The sequence below is a fragment of the Mandrillus leucophaeus genome, unplaced genomic scaffold, assembly GCF_000951045.1.
Source record: "Mandrillus leucophaeus isolate KB7577 unplaced genomic scaffold, Mleu.le_1.0 Scaffold1144, whole genome shotgun sequence".
NCBI classification, from domain to species: Eukaryota; Metazoa; Chordata; class Mammalia; order Primates; family Cercopithecidae; genus Mandrillus; species Mandrillus leucophaeus.
The window spans coordinates 517,813-531,600 of NW_012099699.1; the positions used below are offsets into that span (position 1 = coordinate 517,813).

Here is a 13,788-nt window from a genome sequence, read left to right on the forward strand (position 1 = left end):
AATATTACTAAGAGATGTAGTAAAAGAAGAACTATTTGAAAGATTTGGAATGGTTGATCCTGGAGCTGCGAGCTTAGTTGAGAGAAAAGTTAGGTCAGGGGATTGTTGCTTGCAATGATCAGCCTCTGATCATTTAAAAGAAATGAAAACAGGCATGCATCATGAATTTAGAAAAGGAAAGAAATTCAGAACCACTTGTTGGTATAAAGGGTGAGGGTTGTTGTTTCATTTCCAGACTCATTTTAGACCTATTTTCTTTATTATTTTAGAACAGATTTTATTGCAGGACTGATGTTCTATCTCCTCTTAGGTTCACTTTAATTAAAACATTTAAGTAGGAAATAATATAGATACGATTAGAAATTAATACAGACACCTCTGTTCCCATCATCCATATCTGGCAAATGTTAATGTTTTACTGTATATTTATAGATCTTTAAAATATGTACATTTGAATTGAGCTTTATAGTGTTTCATTTATAGCTTCTCTTTCTAGTTAAATAACTGGCCTATAGTTTTCTTTGTAGTACTGTCCTCTGTAGGGTTTGCCATCAAGATTGTATGAACCTCATAAAATAAGCTGAGGAAATTTTTCTTCTTTTTTTATTCTTTGGAACAAATTGCATAATGGGTCCTTGACATTTTTGAACACATTGGTATTTTGTTGTATTAACTACTGATTCAATTTATTTAATGGTTATAGTTCTCAGGTGTACTATTTCTTTTTGAGTAAATTTTGCTCTAATCTTATTGTTTACTTCACCTAAGTATTCAAATGTGTTTGAATAAAGTTGCTCATATACTCCAATATATCAATTTTTATTTTTCAATCTATACTGCATCTACAGTTATGATCCCCTTTTCATTCTTGATCCTATTCATTTGTGTTGTCTCTCTTTGTTTGCTTAATTGTTCTTGTCTTCTGTTTATTTGCTAGTTTATTCTAGGAATCAGCTTTCTGTTTTGTCAACCCTGTCTAATGCTTTTCCTTAGGTCATTAATTTCTGCTTTTATTTTTATTTCTTTCTGTGTACTTTTTTAAACACCTTGAGCAGAAACCTTAGATAATTAGTATCAGTTCTTATCCTTTCCTAGTATCTGCATTCCAAACTACATTTTCCTGTTGGTAGCACTTTATTTGCACACACAAATTTTGAGGTGAAGTTTTATTTCCATTCTGTTATTAAATACTTTGTAAATTTAAACTGTGTTTTTTCTCAAACCATGGATTACTTTGAAGTGTTTTTTATTTTAAAACTTTTTTGTCAATTGTTTTACACCAATTTCTAATTGTATTACATTATGATAAGAGAATGTAGTCTAGATGCTATTGGATCATTAGGATTTGCTGATACTTGCTTTGTGATCTAGGTTGTGGTCCTTTGTTTTTTTCATGAGTTACTTCATATAATGGGACATGTAGAATTAATTATCTAGTCGATATAGAGTTCTATAAGGCCATTAAGTCATCTTGTTTAAGGTACTTTTAATATCTGTGTCTCTTTGCTTGATCTATCAATTTTTAAGAGAGATATAGTAAAATCACTCCCTGTCATACATATGAAAATGTTCTTATTCTGATATATTTATCTTTATTTATCCATAGGTTTTGTTATTATGACCTTGCAGGCTCATAATTTTTTAGTCTTCCTTCTTCCTTTTATTCTATCATGATCACTTTCTTTATCCCTAATAACTCCTTATCTCTCGTTTTCAGTCTTTCTGTTCCCCTAAGATTTGAGGTATTTGTGTAAGTCATATATAGACGAATGCCTTTGTTTCAGACATTTTAATCCAATATGAAAATCATTGTTACCTGTCAATTTTAATGTTTGCATTTATTATGAAGACAACTTGAAGCAGAGATAGTTAGTGCTCAGCAAATATCCTATGTGCCTCCTACTTTTCCAGGCCTCCCTTACAGTTAGCTTGGGGCACATGGCTACTTCTGGTCAATGACTTAGACCAGACGTGGTCCAGGCCACAGGAGCCAATATGGTAGGGGCTTGCATGTCTCTTCCTTTTTTTCTCTTCCCTGCCTTGGAGGCTACATGGTACGGTGTCACTACAAGATGTAAACGGTGGTATAACTCACATTGGGTTGTGATGTGAGACATAAACTTGAATTATGTCCATCATGTGAGATTTCAGGGGTTATTTTTTGAGGCAGCTGGTGATAATTACCCTGATTGTTGTATTTGGATTTAATTTCATTATGTTTTATATTTACAATTTGTTTCTGTTTTTCTTTTTTTTTTTTTTTGCCTTTTACAGAACTGATTGAAAATTCTCCTTCCCTTCACACTTCTTTATTTTTCTCTCTCTCTCTCTGTCTGCTTGTTTGGAATGTTTAGCTGTTTGTGATTGTTAATTTATATCCACTTGGCTAGGCTATCGTACCCGGCTTTTGGTAAAACAGCAGTCTAGATGTTGCTGTGAATGTATTTTTTAGATGTGATTAACCTTTCAGTCAGTAGACTTTGAGTAAAGCAGGTCACCCTCCATGATGTTGAGGAGCTTCATCCAACAGTTGGAGGCCTTAAGAGGAATTACTGAGGTCCCCTGAAGAAGAAGAAATTCTGCCTCCAAACTGCCTTTGGATTCAAGACGGTAATATTCACTATTCCCTGCAGCCAGACCCCACAATCTCATAAGCCAATTGTTTAAAACATACATATATATCTGTGTATATATACACTTCCAATTTGTTCTGTTTTTCTGGAGAACTCAAATACTGTCAATTTTATTTTTCTATAATTTTCTTGAATGTTTAATACATATTCTTAGTAAAAACTAAAGTTAATTAGCTTTTTACTTTCCTCCCCAGAATTCAAGAATCTTAAAAACATTTATTAAATAATGACTACCTGCCCCATTTTCCATGTCATTAGTCTCTTGTGTTTTAGTTCCACTTTGTTTTTAATTCCACATGTTTAATAATTATTATCATTATGCTTTTCACAATGCTTACTTAGATTTGTACACAGTTTCTATCTTTCTGTTCACTTTTACCTCTTTAATATCCAAGTTCTTTCATTTTGTTTACATTCCTTTTGAAGTGAATTTTATTATAGTTCAGTGAATGAAGTGTATTTATAGCAAATGAAGTGTATTTGTAGTAGTTCAGTGTTTATCAGCGTGTTTCCTCCTCACTAATCTGTCACTTAAGAGTAAAGTTTCAAAAGTCCTGTTTACTCCTTAGACAGCTAACCCCATCACAAGAAAAAGTTCTTTTTGAGGTTTCTGTGGAGTTCTTATTCTCCTTGTATTAAGAATGAACACTGGGAAATTTTCTATAAGAGAAGTTCATATATTTAAGAATATTCTCCTTCTGTATGATATTATTTTTTCCAGGCTTCTCCCCTTTTCTTCACCTTGTCTAAAGCTTACATCTTGCTTACACAGCACAGTTCTTTACTAACCTTCCCACTATCATTTTTCTATAAAAAAAATGCATTATATCTAAACTCCCCTCACTTTCTTCCATATTTTATATCATTTTTCCTAGAAATGCCTACAAAAGGCCTGGTCAACGTTTTTTAGAATGATTGTTCCCAAGAAATATGGATAATTGTAGTAAGTGAGAGAACTGGAATTTGGAGAATAAAGAGGAAGACCACATTGTGCGCTGGAATTGAAGGCCAGTGTGATTGTAAACTGTATGTGTCAACTTGACTGGCCATGGGCACCTAGAGTAAACGTTATTTCTGGGTGTGTCTGTGAGGGTGTTTCTGGATGAGAGTAAAAGAGATTGCCCTCCTCAATATGGTGGTTGTGCATCACCCAATCTCTTAAGGGCCTGAACAGAACAAAAAGCAAAGAAAGGAGGAATTCCTTCCCTTTTTTTCTGCCTTATAGATTGAGCTGGGACATCTCATCTCATTTTCTCTCTAGTTCATGAACTGTGGTTTATACCATCAACTCTCCTGGCTCTCTGGCCTTTGGACTCGAAGTCAACTATATCCTGGGTCTGCAGCTCACGGCTGGGACTTTGCAGCCTCCATAATCACATAAGCCAATTCTTCATAATGAATCTCTTCTTTCCATCTATCATCTAATCTATCTATTATCATCTATCTATCTATCTATCTATCTATCTATCTATCTATCTATCTATCTATCTATGTCTCTCTATCATCTAGCAACCTATTATCTACCTATCCAACCATTCATCTATCTGTCACTTATCAATCCATGTATCTATTTATCCATCTTCTAATAGTTCTGTTTATTTGGAGAACCCTAATACAACCAGTATAAACTTTTCCCAATTTCTAATACTCATTTCTAATGAAGATATAACTAAAAAAATTGAGAAAGGAAATTCAGGATTAGAAGATATTAAGGAACATTGTGAGTGTATGTGTATGTAAGAGAGACAGAGACAGAGAGAAATTTTACAAAATGACAGTGATTGCAAGGTGAATAAGAGGAACAGAAGAAAGTGGAGAACTCCACTTGCCATGGGAAGTAAAAATGTGGTTCATTTTTTTTTTTTTTTGAATTCGGCATACCTAGAGAGGTTGAGGACTGCCTAAATTTTCCACATCAAAGTTAAACTAGGACATTCCATTGACTTGGAGAAAGGGAGGAAAGGAAGGAAAGAAGATAATGTTTCAAAACAGGTGGTGATTATGTGATAATTTTCCACTATCTTTAAGAATCTGAACTATGGAATTCATTCTACATTAAACTTATTTTATTCGTTTGTTTGTTGTTTGGATATACCTGATTGAAAAGCACAGCATCTAAGACATTTCCAGTGGACATGGGCACAGGAGGACCTCGTTTCCTAGTACCACTGAGAGTGTGCTTATTACCTCTGGCGGTCATTCCAAGGAGCCAACATCACAGAAAATCTATTCATTCACTGTGATGATTAATATTAAGAGTCAACTTGATTGGATTGAAGGATGCAAAGCATTGTTCCTGGGTGTGTTACAGTGCCCACTTATTGAGTGACCTGAAAGGCTGCCAATTTTGAGTAGGCTCTGCAACAGGTCCAGGCTGCTGTGCAAACTGCTCTGCCGCTTGGGCCATATGACCCAGCAGATCTAATGGTGTTTGAGGTGTCAGGGGCAGACAGGGATGCTGTTTGAAGCCTTTGGCAGGTTCCCATAGGTGAATCACAGTGGAGGTCTCTAGGATTTTGGAGCAAGGCCCTGCAATCTTCTGCAGATAACTACTCTCCATTTGAGAGATAGCTCTTGGCCTGTTACTGGGCTTTGGCAGAAACTGAACGTTTGACTGTAGATCATCAAGTCACCCTGCAACCTAAACTGCCTTTCATGAACTGGGTGCTTTCTGACCCATCTAGCCATAAAGTTGGGCATACACAGCAGCCCTCCATTGTCAAATGTAAGTGGTATATACATGATCAGGCTCAAGCAGGTCCTAAAGGCACAAGTAAGTTGCGTGAGACAGTGGCTCAATTGCCCATGGCCTCCCTTCCGGCCACCCTGCCTTCTCTCCCCGAGCCTGCAATGATGGCTTCATGGGGAGTTCCCCATGATCAGTTGACAGAGGAAGAGAAGACTGGGGCCTGGTTCACAGATGATTCTGCAAGATATGCAGGTAGCACCCAAAAGTGGACAGCTGCAGCACTACAGCCCCTTTCTAGGACATCCCTGAAGAACAGTGGCAAACGGAAGTATTTCCAGTGGGCAGAACTTTGAGTAGTGCATCTGGTTGTGTACTTTGCTTGCAAGGAGAAATGGCAATATGTGTAATTATATACTATTTCGTGTGCTGTAGCCAATGGTTTGGCTGGATGGTCAGGGACTTGGAAGAAGCATGATTAGAACATTGGTGGCAAAGAAATCTGGGGAAGTGTTAAGTGGATGGACCTCTCTGAGTGGCCAAAAACTGTGAAGATATTTATATCCTATGTGAGTGCTCACCAATGGGTGACCTCAGCTGAGGCGGATTTTAATAATCAAGTGGATAGGATGACTCTTTCTGTGGACGCCACTCAGCCTCTTTCCCCAGCCACCCTGTCATCGCTCAATGGGCTCATGAACAAAGTGGCTATGGTGGCAGGAATGGAGGTTATGCACAGGCTCAGCAACATGGACTGACCTGGCTGTAGCCAAAGCTGAGTGCCCAATTTGCCAGCAGCAGAGACCAACACTGAGCCCTCCATCTGGCATCATTCCTCAGGGTGATCAGCCAGCTACTTGGTAGCAGGTTGATTATATCGGACCTCTTCCATCATGGAAAGGCAGAGGTTTGTCCTCACTGGAACAGACACTTATTCTGGACATGGGTTTGCCCATCCTACACCCAATGTTTCTGCCAAGAGTACCATCCATGAACTCGCAGAATGCCTTATGCACTGTAATGGTATTCCACACAGCATTGCCTCTGACCAAGGCACTCACTTTACAGCTAAAGAAGCGCAGCACTGGGCTCACACTCATGGATTCACGGGTCTTACCATGTTTCCCATCTTTCTGAAGCAGCTGTATTGACAGAATGGTGGAATGGCCTTTTGAAGTCATAATTACAATACCAACTAGGTGACAATACTTTGCCGGACTAGGGTAAAGTTCTGCAGAAGGCTGTGTATGCCTTGAATCAGTGTCCAAAATATGGTACTGTTTCTTCCACAGCCAGGGTTCATGGGTCCTGGAATGAAGGAGTGGAAGTGGAAGTGGCACCACTCACCATCACCCCAAGTGACCCACTAACAAAATTTTTGCTTCCTGTTCCCACAACATTATGTTCTGCTGGCCTAGATACCTTAGTTCCAGAGGGAAGAATGCTGTCACCAAGAGATACAACAATGATTCCATTAAACTGGAAGTTAAGATTGCCACTTGGCCAATTGGGACCTTCCTACCTCCAAGTCAACAGGCTAAGAAGGGAGTTACAGTGTTGGTTGGTAATTGACCCAGAATATCAAGGTGAAATCAGTCTACTATTCCACAATAGAGGTAAGGAAGAGCATGCGTGGAATACAAGAGATCCCATAGGTCATCTCTTAATATTACCATCCCCTGTGATTAAGGTCAATGGGAAACTACAACAACTCAATCTAGACAGGACTACAAATGGCACAGACCCTTCCAGAATAAAGGTTTGGGTCACACAACCAGGTAAAAAACCATGACCCGCTGAGTGCTTGCAGAAGGCAAAGGGAATACATAATGGGTAGTAGAAGAAGGTAGTCATCAATACCAGCTGTGACCACGTGGCCAGTAGCAGAAATGAAGACTGTAATTGTCATGAATCTTTCCTCCTTATTCTGCTAAGAATATGTTTGTGCATGTATACACTTGTACTAGGAAAATATCTTCATTTGCTTTCTTTTTCCTTTATCATGTGACATAAAATTTATTGACTTCATATCAGCATTTTAAGTGTTGTTAACTTTATGTAATAGCATTTAGGTTAAGGAGTAGTGTGCTTCTGGTTGTACAAGGGATAGCTGTATTCTGTTAGGTATAATTATGACATTATTATTATCTTTATTTGGAGATTATGCATGATTTCAGGAGATGTGTATGGTTTCAAGTTGACAAGGGGTGGACTTGTGATGATTAATATTGAGTATCAGCTTGATTGGATTGAAGGATGCAAAGTATTGTTCCTGGGTGTCTCTGTGAGAGTGTTGCTGAAGGAGATTAAAATTTGAGTTACTGGACTGGAAAAGGCAGACCCACCCTCAATGTGTGTGGGCACCATCTAATCAGCTGCCAGTGTGGCTAGAATAAAAGCAGGCAGGAGAAAGTGGAAAGAGCAGATCTTCCGACTCTTCCAGCCTTCATCTTTTGCCTGTACTGGTTGCTTCCTGCCCTCAAACATCACACTCCAAGTTCTTCAGCTTTTGGACTCCTGGACTTACACCAGTGGTTTGCCAGGGGCTCTCAGGCCTTCAGCCACAGACTGAAGGCTGCACTGTCAGCTTCCCTACTTTTGAGGTTTTGGGACTCGGACTGGCTTCTCTGCTCCTTAGCTTGCAGAAGGCCTATTGTGGGACTTCATCTTGTGATGGTGTGAGTCAATATTCCTTAATAAACTCCCCTCTATATACACATCTATCCTATTAATTCTGTCCTTCTAGAGAACCCTAATACATTCATCAATTTTAAAAATCTGATCTGGTAGATAATGTAGGCTTTGAGTTTATCTATGACCTGGAAATGTTTTAAAAACATGTAATTCTCTGTTATTTTAGAGTCTTATAGGATCAAAGCCACTAAGATTAGAAAAAATTACTGGATGTCCATATTCCATTTTGATTCCATTTTATGAGTGACATATCTCCTTTCTTCTTTTCCTTGCACCCCCTAGAGAAGTACAAAATGAGATATTTTCTTGGAGATTATATGTAGGAAAACAAATGCTTTATAGTACTTTCCTCGCCCAACACCAATAGAAAAATAGTATTTGTTATTTCATGATGTCTAAGTTCTTAAAATAATATTTCATTCTGATATTTAAATAAATTATTTATGCAAGACAAGTAGCTATTACTCTTTACAAAATAATACTGCACTACAAACAAATCATATTAGCTGTCTCCTGCTTATAAAGGATCCACTTCTTTCTCTCTCATATTTTCCTTTTAATGTGATTCTTGATTGTCTATGTGTGTTTATATATAGGAAGACAAGTAAATTTTTAAAAAATCAAAGTTGATTTTAAAGTATTGTCTTAATTACGCTTGGATGTTATTTCTATCATTTCTTTGTTTCTTTTCTTATGGTAGTTTCAATGCTTTTTTTCTTCTCAAATTATCTGACCTCCATTTTCTTCATAGTGGTCATTGGTTGCTTTTTTACTTGACCTTTTCCTTTTCTCCTGCAAATGTATAATTTGTTTCTTTGTTTTTCTTTTTAAGTTATTGAAAACATTCTTCCTTCTTTATAGGGCTAGACTCAAATGGATAGAGGACTCTTCTATATTGTTATGCTTTGAACTCTTTTAAACTTAATAATACACTTAATCTCATTCTTCTCTGTTGATCTATAGCTTACATATCAGATCTTATATTTATGGGATGTTAGTCTTATCTAGATAATTACTCAACTTAATGTTTTTCAAATATATTTCTTTTCCAGCAAAATAGAACTATATTATACTGATCTATTAAAACTAAAATTTTATTTATTCTGCTTATGAAAAACATTCCAACAAAATTTCTAGGACAGATCATCTTTTTATTTTCTGATAGTCATTTAATGAATCAGTGATTCTCTATAGCACTTATTTTATAATTTTTCAGGCATTTAATTATTTTTAAATGATTGTGGAAAGAGAGAAGGAATAATGATAATCGCGGACATGATGTAATGCATTACGACTCACCATCACTCTCTGTTTGAGGTTGGTTAGCCTACCATGCATAAGTGTGGGTGGTAAGAAGTAAATGCACACTTCATATTGGCAAAAAATGATTTTTCCTAAAGGTATTAAATTAGGGTAAAATTAAACAACTCCTTAACATAAAATGTTACAATAAATTTATAAGGATGAAGCAATTACTATAGCAAATTTTTATTGGTATAAAAGATTATGAATAGGCATAAAAGGTGTCAATTATAATGAAAAAATTCACTCATTCATTCATAAGTGCCTTCTATTTGCCGGGCACCATTTTAGGTGCTGAAAATAATCATACAATAAAAGAGGTGAAATGAAAATGGTGAACTTGGAAATTAGGGTCTTTAAAATAGAAAATTATCTATCAGAAGATGAACAAAAATTTAGTTTAGATTTGAAAAGTAGATTCATTTTGAAAGGATAACTGAACATAGAAACGCTTCTGCAATGATCATGCCACTGCTTTGAATAAGAAGTAAACAGAACATATGGCGTCAGTAGAGCTCGCTCATTCAAGAGAAACCAAAAACAGTACTAATTGCTCATAGAATGTGATGTTTCATTATGACCACAAAATGAACCTGCTAAGACTGTGGTATCTCTAATATCCCTGAAATCCTAGAAAGCATTTTTGCCCAACACCGAAGCAAAGAAAATATTGATCGGTTTCTTTAACACCATTGCTTATGTGTATTTCACTCACAGTCAGATGTCCAATCAGGTTTCCCCCCAAAAAAATTCTCATGTGTTTGGTAGGTTCTATGTGAAGCAAAATAAATAAATGATGGTTCTGAACATTTTATTCAGGAAGATTCCTATGAGATTTTTTAAAAGCTGAAATAGCACTACCAACTTACTATCACACAACTTATTTACAAAATGTTGCTTTACATGTAAAGAATAAAGATTTGTCACCATTGAAGGCGTTCAAATAATATGATAGAACTTGGAATGCCCAAACTCTAAAATACTTGTTCCAAATGTATTATGAACAATGACTGTAACCAAAGGTTAAGAGCTTTTTAATTCATAAATTCATAAAAATTCATTAATTCATAAAAATGGTATAAATTGCTTAAAAGCATACAATCCAGTATGTTTTATAAAAAGTGCATTTTATAGCCAAACTTCATATGTAACCAACTTGTGTGTGATTATATGCAATGTTTTTTTTTTTTTTTTACTAATGACATTTGAGATAATGGTGATAAAATTCCCTATCCAGAGTGTTCTCTTTGCCTGTTTTATTTTGTGAGTTGGTAGCACAAACTTGCTTGGTGTCTGTGATAATGTTAAGACCTTAACAGTAGTAGTGGGTGACTGACAAAAGAGTTCTACTATAATTTTAGCGTACTGAGAATTTATTTTAGCTAAATTTTAAAAGAGGTCTTCAAAAATAACCCAAAACAAATATGCCAATTTACTGGGATTTTCCAGACTGACTTACATTTGAAAAATTCAAAAAGGTTGACTTCCATTCCCAGCACATGTGCTATTTGTTTCTTACCAGTTTCGTAGCTTCGTGTGCAAGATCTTTGGCTTCTTTGGCAACTTTCTCAGCTTCATCAATATAGTCCTTAATATTGCTGTAAGCTTTGAAGGCTGCAGTCGCATTGAAGGAGATGTTTTTAGCCTCATCAAGGATTCTGGTGGGATGATTCAAAAAAAAGAATGTCAGGGCACTCAATGGTACTTAAGTGAAGAACATCCCAATTATTAAGAAATCTAGCTTCCAAATGATCATGGCCAATATATCTAGGACAATTCCAAATTACAGTGAAGTATCTCCTTATTATATTGTCTTGTAGTTTTCTACAACCTAAACTTATATTTCTAAATAATTCAGCTATGAAATACTACCAACATATCTTAAATACCCATTGCATCCTCCAAAAGTCTCTGTAACAATATGCTCTAGCAGGTGTGTGATATGAGACAGTTCCTTGTTTGTTAAGCATGCTGTGAGATTCAGAGCACTTCTTCTACTGGGATTAATTTCACAAAATCTTTTTGGGATAGCTGCACTTCCCAGAGGAGACTAAATGAATTTCAGAAGAGTAAATGGCCTGTTTCAGGCCAGATGACCACTATGTCCCCAAGAAAGGACTTAGAACTTGAATCTGATGATATCTAGCTTTGTGTTTCATCTACCACTCACCCTTCATTACAAAGTGGCAAAAGTTTGACATAAAATAAAATGATAATGCATACATTTTCCAAAGTCTTCAAACATTAGTAATTTTTCTTTGTAACAGTAAGTATTAAGTATGAGAAAAAAGCCTTGCATGTGATGTAGATTTATTTGGGCAAATTATTCTTGGGGCTAATAGCACCTCTATTAATTATGACAATCTCAAAATTGTGGGAGAAGCATATCAATTACACACAGAAGGCTGTTTGTAAGTCAAATATATACTTTCCTCTTTACTCTCCCTCCTATGACCTATGTAATAATCCCAGCTAGAATAAGCTGCTATTTTACAGCAGAAAATGTAATATCTCCCTGGAGCTTAAAAGAGAAAAAAAAAGACTTAAAGGCTATGTATGGGACCACATTTTCAAAAGTCACCCTTTTAACAATAAATTGTTTTGATTGCATTAGAAACATAAAACTGAAATTTGAAACAGAATGTGTTTTTATACGTTATTTAAAATGCTAATAAGGCAACCACTGTGCTTTCTAATAAAGAACAGAAAATAATTTTTTCTAAGTGTAGCCTAGGGCTATGTTCATTTCCTACTAAGCCATATTTGAATCTACTTGTAACTTAGACTTTGATGCTGCTCTAGCAGAGCTTTGCCCAGAACCTCCTAATTAAGCCTGTCCACAGAAAAGCCATATAGCTAGTGTGTTCACAGTTAACAGAAATCAGGATTTGAAAATGATTCTGTACCATTTATGCCAATCAAAACCTTTGGACAAGCATCAAAATACACAAACATTTCCAACAACAAATGACATACCCATCAAGGACAGCAGATGAGTCATTCAACTGAGCTGCGTGGCTCTCAGCCTGGGACACCTTCTCGGCAAGCTTCCTGTCCTTTATTTCTTGGGAGAGGTCATCTATTTTGTTGTTAAGCTCCTCAGACATAGGTGGCAATTTAGTTTGGATGTCTTCAACGTACTGATTTGTAGAGAAGAGGGCATTTTAAGCAAGTGAATTCAAGCCTCCTCTCTTTTACTAATTTCTCTATGAGACATAACTACACGTTTGTTTGTTTGTTTGTTTCTTTATCTATTTATTGAGACAGAGTCTTGCTCAGTCGCCCAGGCTGGAGTGCAGTGGTGTGATCTCAGCTCACTGCAACCTCTGCCTCCCAGGTTCAAGCAATTCTCCTGCCTCAGCCTCCTGAGTAGCTGGGATTACAGGCGCCCGCCACCACGCCCAGCTAATTTTTTGAATTTTTAGTAGAGATGAGGTTTTGCCGTATTGCCCAGGCTGATTTTGAACTCCTGAGCTCAGGCAATCTGCCCGCCTCGGCCTCCCAAAGTACTGGGATTACAGGCGTGAGCCACCGCGCCTGGCCCAAACTTACTAACATAGCAAAAAGAATAGAGAATTAAAGTCATTATTTAATGAAATAGACTAGGAAATTTAAGAAACCAACTTATACCAAGAAAAGCCTATGTATTTAAACAATGCCACTTCATAGGTACACATATCATTAGGATCTCTTAGGCCATTTGCATTTCTACGACCACATATCACTCTATGTAATGCATTATACATTACATGTTAAAAGCCTGTTTGTAAATTTACATTTCTCTTTTAACTAATGTTTTATAAATACTGAAGCAGATTGTAAGTGCTGCTCTAGGAACAAGAAATGTCCTTCATCGCCATGGACAAAAACAGATTTGTGTGAATGTGTGAGTACCCTCACACAAACACTCATGTCCACTGGGAGAACAAAGTGATATTCCAGTTGTCACCAATAGATAGGCATGGTCACAGCAGAATAATGCAAAAATAATTTTATCTCTACAAGAAAACAAATACTAGTATTTGCTTATATTACTGAGCTTTCTCATAGGCTCCCATTTACTCATTAGCATCTCTCTTTTGAGTTCTACCAAATACTCACGTCTATGATCGAGTTGATTTCATCTGCAAGACGGTTGGCTTCATCGAGTATGTCATTGCCCTCTTTTAAAGTGTTCTCAATTTGTTGTTTCCCACTTTCAACAGCCTCCTTCTTTTTCTGTAGACCATTACGAACAAGACATCAAAACTGCGTTTTTGTAAAATCCTACCTACCCCTGTATTCCTGACTTTCCTGAGCTGTTTGAATAAAAGCTTGGCAAAAAAGGTACATCCTGTTGACAATGTGGCTAGATGAGAATAATATAAACTACTTAGCCAGTCCTTCAAGAGTTCTTCTATGTAGAGGCTTGTACAGGTTATTTCTCCTTCTCATTGTGAGAAAGTCATCCAAGCGAAGAAAAGTTATGCGATA

At 36.5% G+C, this 13,788-nt stretch overlaps 1 protein-coding gene across 1 annotated transcript in view; it reads right to left on the minus strand.

Moving 5' to 3' along the window:
* LAMA2 (laminin, alpha 2) overlaps positions 1-13,788 on the minus strand; it is a 293,272-nt gene that overhangs the window by 103,873 nt on the left and 175,611 nt on the right. The window contains exons 27-29 of the mRNA XM_011997459.1: positions 13,417-13,533; positions 12,292-12,455; positions 10,835-10,973 (exon numbers count right to left, since the gene is read on the minus strand). Of these exons, the coding sequence (XP_011852849.1) occupies positions 10,835-10,973; positions 12,292-12,455; positions 13,417-13,533 (420 nt within the window). The remainder of the gene's footprint in view (positions 1-10,834; positions 10,974-12,291; positions 12,456-13,416; positions 13,534-13,788) is intronic.